At 38.6% G+C, this 20,349-nt stretch overlaps 1 protein-coding gene across 4 annotated transcripts; it reads left to right on the plus strand.

Annotated features, from left to right (window-relative positions):
- The first annotated feature begins 5,413 nt into the window (after nucleotides 1-5,413).
- LOC146457334 (uncharacterized) lies at nucleotides 5,414-20,031 on the plus strand. Of its 4 annotated transcripts, XR_014858501.1 has the most exons (9): nucleotides 5,414-5,533; nucleotides 6,007-6,041; nucleotides 7,927-8,050; nucleotides 10,574-10,648; nucleotides 12,525-12,587; nucleotides 14,090-14,144; nucleotides 15,504-15,644; nucleotides 16,377-17,486; nucleotides 17,533-20,031. XR_014858501.1 is itself a non-coding variant. In XM_085092090.1 (8 exons), the coding sequence occupies exons 2-8, from the start codon at nucleotides 6,016-6,018 to the stop codon at nucleotides 16,898-16,900; spliced, it is 1,008 nt and encodes a 335-aa protein (XP_084948216.1). In that variant the 5' UTR covers nucleotides 5,414-5,533; nucleotides 6,007-6,015; the 3' UTR covers nucleotides 16,901-20,031. The 4 variants fall into 4 exon arrangements, 3 of the variants coding, with proteins under 3 accessions (XP_084948216.1, XP_084948219.1, XP_084948218.1); XM_085092090.1 differs by having other exon boundaries at nucleotides 16,377-20,031; XM_085092093.1 differs by having other exon boundaries at nucleotides 12,525-12,575; nucleotides 16,377-20,031.
- The last annotated feature ends 318 nt before the right edge of the window (nucleotides 20,032-20,349 follow it).

The following is a 20,349-nucleotide window of genomic DNA, read 5'->3' on the forward strand; positions in this document are numbered from 1 at the left end:
TAGATTTTGACCATTACGGTCTTAAGTCGGGTATGGTTTTCAAGGGAACCACGATAGCGTATAAACGTATTTGTCGTTTCAACTTCAAATGAATAGTAAAGAAAGAGAAGTATCCAAAATATACCATTCGAGCTGAATTTCAGGTGAATTTTACCAATTGGAGCATTTGCGAGCATGCGAGCAGTGTGTTTATTTTTTCGAGCACGAGCAGTTGTCAAATTTTTCTTGCGAGCAGCGAGCACTTTAGAAAAATACAGGTGGCGAGCAGGGAGCACTTCGAGTACTTCGTAAATTTTCCGCTAGCCGGAATCTCTCTTTTATTAATAGGATACGTTGTTTTGCACCAAGTAATAGCTAATAGTGTTCGTAATGTCTTCGTGTGGAACGATTTGAGTAAAGTTCTAAAAGTGGTTTTAAGGCCTTTGTGGCGGTTACTTTACTACAAATATGATAAAGAATAAACCAACAAACGAAATGCTTGTCATGGAGCTTCGTGCGTAATACATATAGCGCCTCCAAAACAGTTACAGGATGTTTCAACCTTTTTGTTTTAACCATATCATAACTGATTCATCGTTTATATACCGTGTAGCATGAAAATTTTGCGGGTTCTAATTTTTGCGGATTTTGCGGATTGACATCGATCCGCAAACATTAGTTCCCGCAGAAAAAAACACCCGCAAAATAAAATGCCGCAAAAATTAACTCCCTTCAGTCAAATTTAAAACTCCGCTTTTAATAGACTTATGCCACTGGAGCGATATATATTGGACTTAAACAAGATCATACATGATTTTCCATTGGGAAAAGCAACTGTCAAGAGTAAAGTAATTCACTACATTAGATTGGCACGAATGGGTCATCTGAAGGAACGCACAGACTCAGTTGAATCGTGCAGCAGACCAACCATGTTCTTGTAGCGCTTCTGCGGCGACTTGAACAGAAGTTCAACTGAACAAGAGTGTTATTATTATCGACTGAGTCTGTCTCATTGCGCGTTGCAATAGGGCATAGTTTTGCATTTTAGCAGGTCGCTCCCAGTTAGGTGTCACGATGGGAAATTGCCCCCTTCCTCAAACTAGGAAAGATTTAGTCATTTCACTTGGAACTGTACAACTTCACTCATTTGAAATGCGGAATGGTACACAGCTGTCACAATATGCAACAATGCGGCATTCGAATAATCAATAGATAGTCCAGTTACTAATAGAAAATTAAATTATTTACAGTAAATCACACGTACTTTCAATAGATCGTCCGATTACTAATGGAACACTGTGTACAGTAGAACATGTGACTGATATTAATCTTGGCAGTATTTTGCATTTCAATAGAACAGCTGCTGAACTCAAACAATGTATATTTCCTTCCTACATTTACGCTTTCAATAGCTAAAAACGAGAACAAAGCTATCTCGGAGAACGCAACAGATGCGCACTTTTACTATTACATAGGCCTAGAATTTAACCAATGAGATCGTTTGTAAGTTATCTAGTTCACACGAGTTTTATTGTTTCCATTGAATACTGTGCCATCTGTGTTTATTTAAGACGATATATAAGGAGTCCCGAAAGTATTGTAAAATGATTACCTGTGACGATTACCTTTGACGATTACCTATAATTGTCTACGATTTCCACCATGGATTACCAACAAGCCTGTATTAGCTGTGAAGTATCTGCGAGGTTTACTCTACAATCATGAAGAAAGTTGCTGTGACCAAGAAAGATCTCTCTCCTTTTGCTGTCTGTTTCCGCCATGGAACGAAGAAACTAGACCTTGTACCTCTGGCAGTTTGTAACGAGTGCCGGCTGCCAAGCTAGTTGCTCTACCGAGTTTCTTCCCCGTTTCCCGCCGTTTCCGCGCTAGCACAACCCGTTGCTAGTTTTCAGTTCACGCACCGATCTCAAGCAATTCACAAGTAATATTTGCTCGCCCTCGAGTACCAGAAAAGCCGCCAAGAGAAGCCAAATTCTCCGTAGCAAGATAGCCAAAAACCTCTCGTTACATTTGTCATACCACGTCACATTCCTCTCGTTACATAGGTCTTAAAGTACATCTTTCACTCAAAAACCCCTCTGTATGCCTAGAAAGGTTTCAGCTACGGTAATTCAAACATTCATACTGCTTTCTTATAGAAAAAAATACGATAATAGCGTCGTGGCAAACCATATTAACGAAACTGTGTTTGGCTGTGCATGGTGGGGGTAGGCTTTTTGTTTTGTTGTTGTTCAGTCCCTTTGCACAGTAAGGTATTACAGTGATATGTCTCTAATATGTAACTAGAGTGAACTGTGACTCAGTTGACCGTACAATAAAAGTTGAAAATATTCAGGTTTCTTCCACTTAAATATTCTGCTGCTTGAACCAGAGTATCGCAAAAATTAGTTCCCAGCAGGAATTTCAGTCATCTCGAACCGCAAAAATTTGTTCCCGCAAAACACAAAAAATCGCCAATCCGCAAAATAAAACTCCCGCAAAATTTTCGTGCTACACGGTATGTAAGCCTTATAAAAAATAACTACAAAGCAGGATCATAACGAAATTAACGAGAATGCGAGCATGCGAGCATTTGCAAAAATTTTGCGAGCACGAGCAAGCGAGCACCCGTGTAATTTTTGCGAGCAATTCGAGCAAAGGCCAAATTTTGCGAGCACTTTTAAATCGGAATGGGACCATTCGATACCCCTCCAATTCTTGACTTCGGTACTGAGGCGAAGCTTGATTACGCTACAACAAAGGTCTGAAAACGGGTGTGGAAAATGTTTTGGTCTGAAATAGAGACAGGATTTGGTGAAACGGGCGACTAACCCCTTCCGAGAATTCCGAGGAGTAACCCCCGCGGGAACAGGTCCGGCGTTTTTCAAAGTTCTCGAAGAGCTTTCGGGCTCGAAAAGTAATTTTGTTATCCCTTTTCTATAGATTGCCGGTTGGGTTTCGTCCTAACTAAGTCTACGTGTTTCTTAATCTTGGAAAACTTAAAAAATTTTACTCGTTTCAAAATTATTAAAAATTCAGTTGTTGGTAACGAAATTTGTGCATGTAAATAGTTTTTCGGGTCTGAAGTCTTTTAGGGGGTTTGAGAAACGTACCCCTGGTGAAATAAGTGTGGAAGGCCAAGGCTTATCACGTGTTCACTGTGAGTGACTCGCTCACAAATTGAAAAAATCTGGTTTTAATTTCCCACTCCCCGTGACTGGGAGGCGAGGACGTTGAAGGCCGTTAGAATTGAACGGCGCGATTATCAGAGCAGAGCTGATGGCGTTCAAAACTGGCTCAGGGCTCCAGTTGTTCAAAGAGCGGATAACTTTATCCAGCGGATAAAATGCATTGGCCGGTTGGACTACATTTTACTGCCACTGGATAGTAATTTATCTAGTAATTTAACCACTGGATAGAGCCGCTCTTTGAACAACAGGATTAAGATCCCGGAAGTGTGTCGGGATGTGTAACTGAATACGTCAAAGAGTTTTAGAAATCAAGGGGGATTTCTGGTTGAAAGGCTAACAATTTAATCTGTTCATGTTGTCCTTCAGCAGCATGGTTAAGCAGGCCCGTAGTAAGGCTAAAACAACTGAGGGGGCTTAGCAAAATGGTGAAACAAAACTACTCCCCCCCCCCCTCTCCCCGTCACTCAAAACAGACTGATCTGGGAGTTTAAGATGCAACGAGAACATAAAAAACCCGGTAGATCTAGTAAGTAAAACCATAACTTTGCACCTGCATCACACTCTTAGGTACCTGTTTTTGCCTTTTCTTTTACGTGGACTGCTACGTGAAGTTTCCTAATTTCACGTTTAAAGGCGGTCGTAGAACAAAGACGACAAATTTTTCTTTCTCTTTTTAAATTTGGAGTCGGACAGTAAGAATCCGACTGCAGGAGAATTTTTTTTCATCTGGTCTTGAGGACATATTTGTGTGCCTTTTTGTGTGACAACGCGGAAACACTAAATTGTTATAAACTAAGGACATTTGTATTGCTTAAAATGGGCGGATGTCTTAGAAAATATGTAGTTTATTTCGACAGCTTTCACGGCTTCAGATTGATTGATTTCAATCCATTTTGATTCTTATCACCGCCGATTCACAAGATAGGAGTACCTGTTAGCGAAGGAAACTGACAGGTAGTGAAAAGGAACTTGCAGCGTCAGAATTCAACATTAATTTGTTTTAATTAGTGCTATTTTGGGGCACATTGCTTTTTAACTTCCAAAAATTCTGGGGGGGGGGGGGGGGCTCAAGCCCCCCCTGCCCCTCCCCTCGCTACGGGCATTTTTAGGAATACATAAAACTGTTCTATTGAGGCCTCAAACTGCTGTTTTAAAGTAAAAACTAAAATCCAAGCTTTCGCGGCCGATCAACGCCGGGCACCATCAGATGATGCCACTGATCGGCGAAAGCTTGGATTTTAGCTTTTACTTTTAAACAGCAGTTTAAGGCCTCAATAGAACAGTTTTATGTATTGCTAACAATTTGGTTTTTCGTTTTTTGCTCAATATTTGACACAAAATGTATATAAAATCAGTTTCAGTAGCCCGTGATATTGACTGAAAAGAATGAAAGAAGTCTATAGACCCATAGATCATGCGGCTATTAGAGTCTTGTTAGGCCTGCTGTAAAATGCTGAATATATGCTCCCTAGAAAGTTAAAAAGTAATAAAAGATTGCTACATAAATTTAATGATATTTTCGTACAAACATTAATTACAAGTTTTGTTTTTCCTCCTTTTCAATAATTGCTAATATCGGTTAGGACTGAAAAATAACTCAACTTAAAAGATACAAGGCTGATCGAACTGCTGGTATTTTAATAGCATTACATACCCATTATTTCGGTTACAGTAACTTTCATCAGGGGCTAGAAAGGCTAAGCGAAAATGGAAAGAGACGGTTACAATATTTAGAAGGGGTACATTCTAATTCTAATTATATAATCTGCAAAGGGCATAGCCCGACCATCACCGCAGATGTGCAAATGTGCAGGTGCAAGTATTTAACTGTAATACAAGGTGCAAATGATAGGTTAAAAAGAATGATCGTAAGCAAGCAAAAAATATTAAAGCTCTCTATATAAACGCATTCTTTTCATCAGTTCAGTTTCTTTTCTTTCATTTCCATGCCAATACGCTGAATACGGAACGATATTAAAGCAAACAGGAAAGAATTGAAACAAAACAAGATATGATATCTGATTTAGATTCAGTTGAAACTGAAAGGCAAGCTGCTTCCACTTTCATCAAGTACACAATCCTCAGTCTACAATACCTGGTCCTCATTTTAAATCCAATCCAGCCGTTTATACATCCAGTCCACATGTGACTGTTCTTTCGTTCTTTGTTTATTCAGGGGACACTAAAAGTAAGAGTACATGACATGATTGCTTTGTTGGTAAACTGCTGGTCAGTCGCGACCGCAGTTTCAACCGCATGGCCTCAGCTGTGTTGTGAAGCAGTGTGAAGTGAGTTTGTGAAGTCTGTTGTGTATCATTTTACATGAGTTTCTTGCTAAAAGAGTTCCTAAAAGACTGTTGAAAGTAAGGATTCCTTAAAGTATAATCGCGTTTGGATTCAAACCACAGCATGCCTGCATGGAAGATTGGATTCAAACTAAGCTTTTTTAAAAAGGAGGAGAATGCAAAACTGCAAATCTCGAATTTACAGGATTGCTGCATGCAACCTAGCAATAGCAACTGAGCAAGTGATATCTACTGCTTACACAATCGCTTGTACCTGTATAGTGACGTGATTTTACTGGCGTGCTGTACAGCAAATACAAGTGTACTGGATACACACATATAAAAAGAGCTACATGAACGCTTTATAAATGCAGTACATTGCAAGATAATTGAACTTTAATTAGCCCTTTTAAGTATCTGTGTCCCAGTACACCAGTCTGTGATTTAGAAGAGCATGGCCCCATTGGGCCAATGCTTCCCAAAATATTTATATTGACTTCAGCTTTAACTGTTTACAAATTTATTAAGCTTCCTTTGAAATTATCTTTTAGGAAACAAGAATGCCATCATCAAAGACAACCATGAGGTGGGGCCAATTTTAAGCTATAAAGGGAGCCTTATTAGATGTAGGATATATATTTTCCGTAGCTTTTTGTAAAGCATTGCAGCTTACAGTAGACCAGCTGTGGCTCCTCGGCGCTGTGTCACGCAACTTTATGGTTGGAACTTATGGTTGCATGACAGAGAGCCCCTGTTGTTCAAAGAGTGGATATCTCTATCCAGTGGATAAATCACTATCCAGCGGATAAAATGTACTCCAACCAATACATTTTATCCGCTGGATAGTGTCGACTTATCCGTTGGATAAAGTTGTCCACTCTTTGAACAACTGCCGAACCTGAGGACTGGACTAACCTTACAGCTACATTAAACACTCAGTGACTGGTCTTGAGACCACGGATATGTTTAAGTTTGTTTCCTGTGACAAAGTTGAGGGAAACGTTGAAATTCGAGGGAAACAAAATTATCTGGTTTCCTGAGGGACCAGTCATTAATTGATTTGTTATATAACACAACAAAGACATTAAAGTACAGATGAAATGTTGAAAACAAAAGACAAACAAAAGTTTGAAAAACACTCTGAATCGTGTGACATCATGCCACCCTCACATTCTCTTCACATGCAAAAGCGGTCAACATTTGCATTTGCGTAACCCTCTGACGTCATAGTTTTTGCAATTTTACACACTCATGGGCTTTTAGCAGCAGCCTGCTGAGTTCTATTGTTAAATGTCATGCGACTATGAACTAGCCAGTGAATGCATGATTGCGCTTTGGTTGGAAAAAGTTCAGGTATAATAATATTATACAACAAATATGTAGCCGATTGTATCCAAGTGCTTACTGTAAGCTTTAGGGTAATTATACTTTTTACGCGGGATGCCCTGAAGGGGCATACCGTGTCTAAAAACAGGTCGATTTCTTTTTTTTCTTCCTCGTAGCCACAAATCTGTACATTAATTTATTCATGAAACCCTCCCCTCTCCTACTCGGGGTGTATTGTTCTGATTGTCTTCAACAGAACCAGGCCAATAAAAATCCATTCTTGTCGCTTATATCGCGAGGGAGGGGACCCACTCACCGCTACCTGTGTGACGTCAACACATCATTTGATATATTTATTAAAAACGGATTAAATTTGTGGCGCCATATTGTTAACATGTTGTGGACCCAAGTGTGCCGTTTTCAAACGGAAACTTCACCATTTTGAAGCGGTGAATCGAAAGAATAACTTCTAAGAAGCACTCAACATCTAAAACGGTGGAAATTGGAGAGTTCCTGGCGAAGTAATCGTGCTTTGTTTGACAGTCCCGAACCACGATAGGAGACAGAAAAGAGGTCATCGAGAAGCTTACGTTATCGTAATGGAATTCCCGATATTTCCGGTGAGATCCTCAGTAGCGTAACCCAAGGGAAACAACATAACGCGATCTTCCTGACTCAAAATATTCCATTAGCAATGATAGTTTTATCAATTGGCGAGGCATACAGTTGGAATAAATGAATCAGCCACAGCATCTTCGAGATTTCCTGGCGAAGGAATCGTGCTTTGTTTGACAGTCTTAGACCACGATGGCAGACTGAAAAGAGGTCACTTACATTATGGTAATGGGATTTGCGCAATTTCCCTTGAAACCCTGAGTAGCGTAACGCAAGGGAAACAACGTAAGGCGATCTTCGTGACTCAAACTATTCCTGGACCATTAGCAAGGATAGTTTTATAAATCTGCGAAGCATACACCTGGAATAAATGAATCAGCCACAGCATCACGCGTAATGCCAGTATAGCAGGCATCTTGTTAAATGTAGACTGAACATTACATTGTATTTGTAAAAACAAGGACAGATTGATTCATACCAATTATTATGATATTGACTTTAAGATGCAAATTATGATTATTACTTTGCAGGTCTGAATGTCCTGTAGGACATGAACCTGTAACTTTCAATGATTCATTGGACTGTCCAGCAGTTGAAGGTGTTGTATCAGAGGGTGACAGCTCATCACTTTGGCTTATCAAAGTGCCGCACAATGTAAGTTTGCCGCAAATCCTTAAATAGCATCCCTGATGCATCGTGGAATTATTCGCTGTGCTTCCACCCTATAGCTTTTAAATTACAGTACCTGAGAATACTAAAAGAGAATGAAGATGTCCTGTAGAGTTGTATGAAAACCTTTCATCTGCAGGCTATCTGAGCATGCCTTGTACAGTCAGCCACTCGTTGTTTTCTTACTAAAAGTATAGGGAGATCAAAATTCGTGCCTTATTTGAGAGCAAAATTTTCACTAAATGCAAGTTGAAAATTTAACAAGCCTAAACAAGCATAAACCTCTTAAAAATTAATTGTATCTGACCTACAGTGCAGCTCAGAAATAAGCGAACCAAAATATGTACGTAAAACGCATATAATATGCGTATGCGTATATACGCATACGCGTATTGACTTATACGCATACGCGATCATTAGTATGTATGAGCTAGCCTATTGTTTCTTCTATTGTGAAAAGGTCATTGTTGATTTCAATGGGCATTTCAAATAAGCTAAAAACTGGTGGTCAAGCTGCATGTCCGTCAATCGTCTTGTGTTTATATCGACTATTTGTTGTTGACCGATGTCGAGCATCATATCGAGTGCATGAGTATCAAGTATAGGGGTGTAACGATTCATGTTCCTTTCGATTCGATTATTCAAAATTGCCATAGCTGTTGTGCTCCTGTGGAAAAAGCTTGCTATGCGCCATATCCTTCCAAGAAGCCTGTCCATTTGAGATACCTTAAGTCCTTTTTGGGTTGCCAGATTGATTGTATGGCCCACACATCCAATGTGTGGTGAAAGTTCAGCTTGCTTTGCAGCATTCACTATATTGCTGGCATTGTCAGATGTCAGAGATGGATTCTGTTCATATCTTTGTAAATTCCACTCAGATATAGCTGAAGTCAGTATTTTTGATAAGTTTTCCGATGTATGTGACTCATCCATTCTTCTTGTTTGCAAAACATAGTTTTTAATGTTCCATTCTTGGATGAAATGTGCGGTAACTGTTATGTAGCTTTCGGTTGATCTAGATGTCCATCCATCACTTGTTAAAGCCACGAACTCGGCACTTTTAAGGTCTGATTCGACTTCTGCTTTGACTTCTTCGTAAAGTTTAGGTATCACCTTCTCAGAAAAATGAACTCTGCTTGGTAAGTCATACCTAGGCTCCAGAACGTTGATCATGTGTTGAAACCCTTTATTTTCCACAACTGAATAGGGCCTCATGTCCTTTGCAATGAAAACTCCAATAGACTTCGTTATTGCCGTTGCTCTGTTGCCCGACCGCGGCAACTTATTTTTCAGAACATCTTGAATTTTTGACTGTCCAGGTGCAGTACTGTTTTTGGTACCCGCCGTCTTTGACTGCAACACTTCCGTCTTTTCATCAATGCTGTGTTGACTTTTTAAGTGCGCGCTCATGCTCGAGGTCGAACCGGCACAATACTTGAAAGTTGCGAAGCAAATTTTGCAGATAGTTTTAGACTTGTCTGTTGTTCCGTCTTTAGTCGGAAAACCATAATATTTCCACACTGCGGATCGAAAAGAAGCAGGCGGATTCACAATCGCTTGCTCATTCGTCGCCATGTTTGAGAACGTGACAATGAGCACGCACATGGTTTGCCTTATTGGAAATTCTCAAGGGGCCGGGGTGGTAGAGGGGCAACATTTTTACCAAGCAACATGGCGCAAGAACTGCAAGTTAGCGTCTTTGATCGATTGTCAATGAAAAACGCGCATCTTATTGAGATCTGGATGCTAAGTTTACAATATAATGACTCACTGAGGGCACTTTTGGAAGGGTATAGAAAAAATCGAACCAAAATCGAAACGTGGAATCAAATAATCGTGAATCAAAGCGAACGGTCATAATCGCGATTAATCGAGAATTCGATTAATCGTTACACCCCTAATCAAGTATTGCCCAAATCTCCTCATTAAATAAAAAATGTGGCCAAAATGATAAGCCTCACGTTAAGAGGGAACCACTTGATATTTTTATTGTCTTTTCTAAAGCACTCGGTTTCTTGAGCTGCAATTCAGCTTACGCTCGCGGCGGCATAATTTTATAAACGTTCACTTGCCAAAAAATAACGCATAATGTTCACAAAATGTGATCGGTGCATCATAGAAACTTTGAAAAAAAATCCTGGCTTTGAAGAGAGAGCATTTCACCGTTTGAATCAGCGAATTCTGCCAAAAAGAACCGGAGATATCGTTTTTTTCAGTTCTTGCCGTGACGCTTTAAAGACAATAACATTTCACAATGGACTCAGGCCGGCGCGTGCTGAAAAACCAAAACTTTTCTTTGCAGAAAAATCAAATAAATGTTATCGACGCATCACAGAAACTTTGAAGAAAAATCTTGTCTATGAATGTAAAAAGGTATAGAAATACTAAATTTTAAGCAGCCCTCTCTGACAAAGGCAGCAGAAGGGCTGCCAAAAATTTAGTATTTTTATACCTTTCTGAACTTTTTCAAATTATTTACAACTGTTAATTTAATGTTATGTGTTCCAGTATGATGTGTCAAGTCTGTCAGGCCAAGAAGTTGTTCTGAATGGTTCACTAGATTTGCCGTCTGTTGTTAGCAAGGTACTTGTACGTTTAATTTAAATGTACAGTAACTGTTTTTGGAGTAACTGTAACTACAGTAGTAACAAGCTGATCAGTGGTAAAATTCATCGAAAAAGTCCAGGAAAGGGCACATGATCTTATTAAGGAAAGGTTTAAAGTCACTTAGTTTACATTTATACTTCATCAAAAAAGTGGGCTCTGTGAATTTGAAAGAAAAGAAATGTTGCATAGCCTTTTGTCATGGTAACTTCAAATTTTGATGTAAGGCTGGTACCGAAAATCCGTTCACACTGATATTCAGGGCCCAATTGTTCAAAGCCCAATTAAGCTAATCTTGGATTAACGCCGTCATGTACTTTGATTTGAGTTTAATTACTAATCAGTGAGGATTCTTCCAAAAGATTTTTGCCCCTCAGTTTTAACTTAGACTTTTCTTTACCTTTAGCCTTTACCTCTGAACCCATGACCTTTGCGATGCCGTTGGAATATTAGAGACCTTTAGGTTCTAGACAAGTACAAGTATGATTACAAATAAGGAGATTTGACTTCAAGTTTTTAGCAAAGTACTACAGCTGTAAGAAGAGAGATATATCAGGAAGCTTTGTTTTACTCTTTGTGAGCGACAAAGTTGAGGCAGTTGTTTTGGATGATGATACAGTGAAGCCCTTTTCTGTTTCAAAAACGAAAAGATCACCTTTGTTTGAATTAAGGACTTGCTTTCACCTCTATACCATTCTCACATAAACTGGTAGTAAAATGACGTTGGCTACTTATCTTCTTTTCCTGCAAGAATGACACTACATGTAGTTCACTCACGCAGACCCTTTCTCTATTGGATTTGGAGAAACTTGTACTTATACTAGAATTTAAAGTTCTCTATAAAAAAAGCAATCACAGTGCACATTAAAGTATAAATTTATCGCAAAAAACATGGTGACAGCCTGTGTTTAATCAGCTAGAGTAAGAAACAATTATATTTTTCCATTTCTGATTTCTTGATTTTCACCTTTAATGTCACTATTCCACATATACTTTAAATTTGTTTAAGAAAGCATGCAGCTAGATAACAGTATTGAGACAAAGTAAACAGACAACAAGGTGGCATAACATAAGCCTCACTTACCTCCCCACTAACGTGGGGTAGGACAAGAGTATTGGCCGAGCCTTTCTTATCTCCCCAGCACCATACGGGCTGGATTGGACAAGATAAAGGCAAAGGTTTGAGATGGCAAGATACGAGCAATGCCAAGAGCTTGAGGGAAGTCGCAACGCAGACTTAACCGAACCACAAGGAGTGACCGCGAGTTTAATGAATATATAACAATCCTCCTCCAAAGGGAGGGAGGGTGGGTAAACAAAATTTTTAAACGTGTTTGCGTTCGTGCAATACTGCCAGGATAATGCCCTGGGATAGTGTTCTGATGCTTTTATAGCGAGACAGTGACTCAAAGTTCGACCAATAGGTAAAAATGTACTATAAACTAAAAGACACAACGTGGCAAACTACTAGCCATCAATAGGGCTTTACAAAACATGAACCAATCCCAGCAAAGGTAAGATTCATTTCTAGACAATTGTACAACATATTGGTACAATTTCCTAGCCATGAAAGGCTTTTATCCTAACCCTACTGAATAGAGAGTATTCATTTATGAATGAGGCTTTCGTGTATATATTGTTGTCTGGGGTCAACACAACATTGTGTGACCTACCACCCCTAAGGCGTCACGTTCCATTAAGCGCATTTTACCGTTCGGTAAAAGCCTTATTATTCAATTCCACTTCTGTCTGTTCCCTTGGTAGTGTGTAGCTCTTTAGTAAGGACAACAAGGTACTGCATTCTTGCTTTTATTAGCTACATGTATTTATGTTAATTTTATTTTGTTTGTTCTAGAACAAGGATAAGAAATATGAGGTTCAGTCAAAGACAAATCGCAGTGCTGAGGTACCACTGATAGTAATGTTATCAATAAATGTTTTTGGTCGTGAATGTGGACATGACGTTCATAATTTTGAATTTACATTTATGTGATTTGTGAGTACAAGTGCCAAAGGTTTGTACATAAAAATTCTCAGGTTTTTTTTTTTTAATCAGTTGGTATTAATACATGAATTAAAAATGCAAATAATTTAATTTTTGCTTTAACATAATTTCAAACAATTAATAATTTTATTAATTTCTATTGCGCAATTATCAATATAAATTTCAATTGCGCATTACAATATGATCATAAAACAAAAATAAAAAATATATATAAAAATACAAATGTAAATTCAAATTTAAATATATAAATACTATAAAAAGGCTTGTCTAAAAAGATAAGTCTTGATTGCCGACTTGAATTTGTTAATTGAATTTATGTCCCTGATCTCAGTAGGAAGCTCGTTCCATAATTTGTGGGCGGCCACGAAAAAGGACTGGTCTCCGAGAGTCTTGTGAGACTTCAAAGCAGGATAGTTTAACGTCAAAGACTTTGTTGAACGCATAATACGTTGAACCCATACACGCATTTCAGCAAACCTTTATTTACCCAGGTTATAAGTGATTATAGCACAAAGTTCAAGTTGGACTAGCTGAACCTTGAAACTTTTTAAACAAATAATTCAGATTATCATTCAATGCATTTTTTCTTCCTTTTCATTGGCTGAGAGCAAACCATGTGACCTGCAAATAACTGCCTACAAATAATCACTCAGGTCTGCTCACGAATGCGCAATACTGTCCAACTGTGTTTTGCTGCAAAAGATATTCTGCTCATGTGTAACTGAAACCACATCCTTGTGTGAAAATAGCAGATCGCTCCCTGAGCTGTCAGAGTGATTTGACGTCTTTAGTTGATTAAAATTATCATTTGATTGGTTATCTCAAAATATCGTGATTTGTCAGCGGTGAGCAGAATGAACTCCGAGACACTGTGAGATATTTTGCTCAACTTCATCCAATAATTCAAAATGAATGTACATGACTAAACATCCCAGCTGGCAGTATAGGCAGAAAGGCTAGCTACATGTACATGACTGTATAATTATTGCAAACGTGACTGAGCGAGTGGTTATAGAATAGGACTTGAAACCACGACCTCCGTATTTCTAGTCCATCATCTAACCACTTGGTCATGCTTTCATTCAACATAATAATTATTTGGTAAGACAAAGAAAGGCAAATTACTGAATGCACTGTAAAGTTGATAAATTAAATTATTACAAGATGGAATTGTTTGCTATGATCCTCCATACTGTACATCATGTGTTTGATCATTTATAATTTTGAGCTATAATTTTCAAGTCTTTCATCCCTGGATTAAAATGTGTAAGTTGATGAGTGCAAAAGTTTGAGCTATTGTAAGTCTTTTGTCACATGCTGTCAATTGTTTAGAACAATTTAATTATTATTCTGTCTGCCCACTTTTCTCGACTATTCAAATACAGTGTTATCTATTTCATTTCATTTCATTTCAGCTATCATCTTTTTCTGTTTTGCTTCCATCGTCTCAAAAAAAGTCTCTGTGTGCAGGTGAGAAATATTTGAACTACAGTTATATTACATGTAACTAAAAATTAATCATGCTGACTGATGATTGCTCATGTTTTGTGTAAAATACATTTTGTTCTTGACAACTAGACGTAAGTTTCCCATTTTTCCTTTCCAAAAATGTATTAATAATTCAGTGTCTCATATTTCTTGTATTTTAATTAGTCAGATATAAACTTACTGTAAGCTGTAAAGAAGGTTCAAAGCGTAATAGAGCGGTTTTCAATCGGGTGTCCAAAACCCAAAACCAAAGTAAATTACTCTGGTCAATCACAACAGGTGCAACCAGCACAATGAACCAATATTTACAATACTTACATGTAAAACATGTCTTTTCTTTTCTTTTAAATGCCGCCTAGTAGTATTTAAATTGCCCGTGGGGGGAAATCTCTATTCCTCATAAGCTTCGCTTCTCGGAGATTTCCCCACCACAGTCACTCTTTCCATTTTGCATGTTCACTTTAAATTCAATATTAATTAGCTATTTATTATCCTTTTTATTCTATTTGTAATTTATTCTGTGTGGCAAGATAATAAAATAAGATAAGAATAAGATGTAACCGGCGCCAAGCATGGGAAAACACATGCAAGTGAGGCATGATTGGTTTTGGTTTTAAATCTTATTGGCTGAGAAAGTGGCGCGAGTTTTGTTAACCAGTCACAGAGCGTAGTAATGCAAAACCAAAGCAAAAACGCAATTACTTTTGACACTCAATTGAAAACCACTCTAAACTAGACATTGAAAGTGAATAATTACAGTGTATATGAAAATTCGAAATGCGGAAGAAAAAAAGGAATATTAAGTGAATGATCATCACAGTTAATGTACAAAACTTAAGTAGTTTCAAAAAAGAAAGCCTGAGAAAAAATTTCAGGCTTGAACGGGATTCAAACCCATGACCTCTGGATACTGAGCTATCAAGCCAACTGGGCAGCTCCCAGTTGGCTTTATAGCTGTTGGCAAATGGCTGTATATTATTCTTTCTTCGAAACATCAGTCACTCTAAGAATCTTCTTTAGGAGTTTCCATATATTATGCTTACAAGTTTGATAATAACTATGATCATTATTACAAATTTATGGCATATAATCATCCCGGATGATTATAATAATTTTCTTACTAATCACATGACTCCTGGGTTCAAACCATTTACAGACATACAAGTTTCTTGATTCTCAATTTGGATTCTCAAACTTGAATGTCTTGAATTTTAAGTTGTGAGAATCAAGTTTGGAGAATCAAGTCCAGATTGTCAATTTACATTTGAGCGGTATTGTATGTCTCTCGTGGTTTCCACTGTACATGTTTTTCTGAACCTTTGTGTTTTTCCCTTTATTTAGCCAGTTCGATAATTGGACAAATGAGTGTCATTCAATCAGTGTCTGTCCCTCCACCAACCCTACCTGAGTCATCTGATTCACTGACTGTCCAAAGACAGTCACACACTAAATACGTTAAGAAATGGGAGCCATTTGGAAGCAGTAAGTCTGTCATTTTAATAACTTCGTAGATTTTTGTTGAAAGATGTATTTTTCAGTCAGTTAGTTTACACAAGTATACAATAGAATACATATATCTTATTCGATGGTTTTACGTATAATACGCGGGGATATTTTCTGCGGGGCGAGGAAAAATACGAGCAGTAAGCAAAATCTCCACGGGTGTTATATTTAAAACCATCGAATAAGAGATTTATTGTTCCACTACAAAAAGATTTTGTTATTTTGGCTTTTCTTTTCTGGTAAGAGTGTTGAAATACACCCGGCATTATCTGTCCATCCAACTGTCTATCGGTATATGGCGCGTGCGAATGACGTAAACAACACAGAAAGCCAGTGAAATGTCTTTGTCCGTATTCGCTCTCTTGTAAACCGGTCAAACCAGGAGGCTGAAAAAAATGGGGATATGCAGGCTTAAGTGTGCCCAAACAAACAACATGCTTTATTTAAACACGATGGTAGTTAAAGCAACAGAGTTGCTTGTGGGATCGTGTATCTAACTAAAGTTTAAAACATGCATGCATTAAAATTAATAGCAATTATGTTCGTAATTTTACACATTAATAAAACGTAAAATCCATTGAGCTCTTTCTTTGCGTTTGAATCAAGGTTGTATTGAAGTCTAATTGTTTGATAAAATCTTCCTTTCTGGCTTTGGCATAAAATAGCTTGTTTTAGGAATGTACGCCAAACAATAATTGTCGCTTTTTACAGGAGAACCCAAGCGAACGTCTAAAGAAAAGAAAACTAAAGAACCGAGAGAGCATTCGAAAGATAGTACCGATGGAGCGAGGAAACAAAGAAGGGACAGAAAAGAAGGCAACTTGGAAGAAACTTCCAAGAATATAGAAAGGGTAGAGTTTGATGTAACGCGGGTAAAAATTGAACCCAGACTTGATTCTGATTCGGAGGTTACATCACAAAATGGAGACAAGAGCTCTCGTTGTGGGAGAAAAAGAAAAAGCGCAGTGAATGATCCTGGCAAACATGATGGTAGTGAAGGCGAGAACGGCGTTTCGCCAACCAAGAAAAAGAAGGAAGCTGTTCAAGCTGTCAAAGTAAAGCCAGAGTTTGGTTCGCCTGAACGTTCGCCAAAGCTTTATAGGAAGGAGCGAGAAAGTGATGCGGACATTAGCGGAGCGAATTTTGGTAACGAACACCATGATGACTTTGATTTGGCGCGCGTCAAGAGTGAACCTAAACAAACGCCTAAGAAATCAAAAAAGCATAGAAAGTGAGGCGACTATCACAGCACAGCGGCAAAATGAGTGAGTGCGCATGCTTAAGCCGCGCGTGCTATTTTCGCGCGCGGGGAGCGGCTACCATGGAGAAAGAGCTATAGAAAGAGCCAGGTTTTAGAATGGCGGCAATTTTATTTTAAACTTTCAGGTGTTTGTTTGAATTTGCAAAGGATAAGGCCCAAACAAAACAGCTAAGGTTGTTACTTTCAAGGAAGTTGTCAAGGGAACTCATCTACCACATACAATTGTATCTTTTTTTAGAAAAGAATGAGTCATTATAAAGCAAGTCATATTCCCATTTACTCTTGTGGGAAGCTATCCAGATTTTGTGATATTGTTAAATGAAACAACAACTGAAAGACAATTGTATTGCAGTCTAATGTTGATTTAGCTGCTCCGCGTTTGATGTCAAACAGCACGGTAAACTCAAGTGTAATATCAAAGTTATGAATATTCTGTTTATCAGCTAAGTTGATAAAGTAAATTGGCGGCCGTAAAGAGATTCGACAGCTGATCTTTTCAGCGTTAACCCTTCGTCAGCTCTCGAATCTCGTTTTAGTAGTAAAATTAACGTATCAACTCGGTTGTTAAAACCAAATATTCGTTTTCACTCCTCCAGCAAGCAGCAGCATAGTCGGAGTTCAAAGTTGACCCGTGACAGAACAGGAATCGCTCAGCAGCGGACCGTTTTATTTTTGAGGGGTGGAGGGGTTAGGCAACGAGCAAAGAAAAATTCATGCAAAGCATGTTTACACTCACAGAAGAAAACAACTGTACACAGCGTAAAAAGCAAAGAAATATCTTGCAGTGTGCTGGAAGAAATTCATACAAAGCTTGTTGTCACGAAAAAAATTCGGACAGAAAAAAAAACTTGCCCACCCCTCCCCTATCAAAAATAAAATGGTCCTTCCTTCGCATATAATAGGCCCATTTTAGTCCCGTCAAATTCTCAGCGAGTGTAATTTAAGCTTGAGAATAATTGCAAATCGCAGCCAGGGAACCAAATTACCACACAATACTTTACTTTTCGAGGGTAATGCTGCTTGACTTGTACGCTACGAAACTGAAATATAAGCAGCAGGAATAAACGAAGCGACAACTTTGAATGGCAAAACATTCCGTTTGCGCGCTTTTCTTCGAATATAATATTCTCCCTTGTTTCTCACGTACGCCGTTTTTTGTTTCATCAGCAATACTGCAAAATTTCTCGACCGATTCGTTAATAAATTCTCAGTCTTGATTTCCCTAAACAAGCTCTCTTAAAATGCGCGGTTTTATTATGGAAACAGTAATCAGTCGAGGAAAATGAGCCTCGAAAGAACATTGTTATGTCATGATGCGTGAAGCCTTGGAGGTTGACTTCACTTGCGTCGTGCGCATAAAACTTTGAACCCCATTTAAGGTCAAATAAATGAAACGCGACACATGATTAGGCCAGCAATTGTAAATCAATGCGTGTACGTACATACTGCAGGAATCATACCTGAGAAAACACTCATTAATTATATTTTACCTCAAATTTGGCTCACGTCATGCTCATCTGTTCTGGTTCAATGCTCGGTTACTATTTTTAAAAAGGCCTTCAAAATGCATGGTTTTTACTCAGGTAAAACGTTTTCACATCCAGAGGTCGTAAAGGGGTTCTTAAACGGTGCTGAGAGTTACTTTATGAGGTGAGCGACCCTTTTACTTTCAAAAACAATGGAGGACAACTTTAAAGCAATTCAAGAGGTTGTTTGTTCTCCTTCACAACACGGAAACTCCTTTCTGTACACGCTTACAACTTTGAATATTGCTCTGTCAATCACTGCAACACTGGGAAATATTGTTATCTTGGTTGCTCTTCGCAAGGAAACCTCGCTCTATCCGCCGTCAAAACTTCTTCTCCAATGTCTTGCGGTTACGGATCTCTGCGTTGGAGTGTTTTCCCAGCCCGTGTTTGTTATTCAGCTTCTTTCCATCGTCCATCACAGCCATGAGCTTTGTTACGCTGCTGTCAGTGTAAACTCAATTGTTGCTTCAAGTTTGATTGGTGTGTCCCTGTTGACCATAACTTTTATTAGTGTAGACAGGCTACTCGCTCTGGTGTTGGGATTAAGGCACAGAAAAGCGGTAAGCTTGAGACGAACTCGAGGAATTGTGATAAGCTTTTGGATTCTGAGTGTTTCCATTTGCAGTTTACGATTTTTCTGGGAGCATTATGTATTAATCTCGCGGCTGGTATCTGGAATAGTTGCGCTCTTGTTAGCAGTCTCGGCTATTTCTTACATGAAAATCTACCTAAGCCTTCGACGCCACCGAAATGAAATGCAGGAAGTTATTCACCAAGATGGACAACTTAGCACAACGCGATACAAAAAGACAGTGTCCACCGCACTGTGTGTGCAGTTGGCCGTGGTGGTTTGTTATCTTCCATATGGAATAGTTTCTGCTATGGCAGAGCCATTTTTGTCATCAAATAATCTTGCTTCTAAACTTACAATAACTCTTCTTTACTTAAATTCGTCGCTGAACCCGATTCTTTACTGTTGGAAGATCAGTGGGGTGAGAAAAGCCGTGAAGGTCGCATTCAGTCGGATTTGTTGTGTTGTTTGCCCAGGTAAAAAAGCCGTAAATGTTATTTTTTTATAAAGAAAAACATGAAAACTGAAGTGGTTTGTTGTGCATGTGTGTGGAGGCCAAGATTAGAGTTCTCGTGTGAGTTTCAGTTCCGTTGAGAGTCGGCAGATAATGAAGAAAATATCAGTGTAGTTTTAAAGAAGTAGTTTGCGTCGGCCTCTTAAAATATTGTAAAAAGTTCAGCTCTGTTCATCAGCAAAATGAATTTAACGAAAAATGAATTTAACGAAACGCGGGTAATTTGGCAGAATGTTGCATGGAGGGTTCGGCAGCCAAATATTAGAAGGCCTTCCGCGCAAAGAGAGTTGTTTGGCTCAAAAGACGTTAATCCCCTTAGTTATACCGAGGTTTATTTCGGAAAATTTTGAACCGCGACTTTCAAAACTGAGAGATCCTCTGCAAGACATTCAAATAGACATCAAAATCTCGAGACCTTTGATGAAACAACAGCCATTCTCTATTGTAGATACTGATATTTGTAAGTGTGAAATAAAGTTTTGTTGGTGTTATTGTTGTTGTTGACTTCAGCTCGGCCCCTTTCACCCCCGGGGTCTGTCGAAGGAGCACAGCATAACGGTCTGTCTTTTGTGATCATTTACTATATTCTCATGACCTTTACGTCTGATTACACAATGATATTGAAAGGAGAAAGTAGATGCTCGTCACAGTTGGGCTTAAGGGATTTGGGCTTCACTGTTTGCAAGTTAAACGAAACATCAACCTACAGCTACATGTGACTTTCAGATGAGTCATTACTTTGCATAAAGTACCAGGCCCGCACAAAAAATCAACTTGGAAGAGATAATTAACAATTATTCTATGAGCGT

Source organism: Pavona decussata, unplaced genomic scaffold (genome assembly GCF_977016875.1).
Source record: "Pavona decussata unplaced genomic scaffold, jaPavDecu1.1 SCAFFOLD_244, whole genome shotgun sequence".
In the NCBI taxonomy this organism is placed as follows: Eukaryota; Metazoa; Cnidaria; class Anthozoa; order Scleractinia; family Agariciidae; genus Pavona; species Pavona decussata.

Coding starts and splice junctions, on each gene's coding strand:
- LOC146457334 (XM_085092090.1), top strand. CDS start 6,016: ATGCCATCATCAAAGACAACCATGAG. Junction 6,042..7,926: donor TCATCAAAGACAACCATGAG/GTGGGGCCAATT, acceptor ATTACTTTGCAG/GTCTGAATGTCCTGTAGGAC. Junction 12,588..14,089: donor GTGCTGAGGTACCACTGATA/GTAATGTTATCA, acceptor ATTTCATTTCAG/CTATCATCTTTTTCTGTTTT.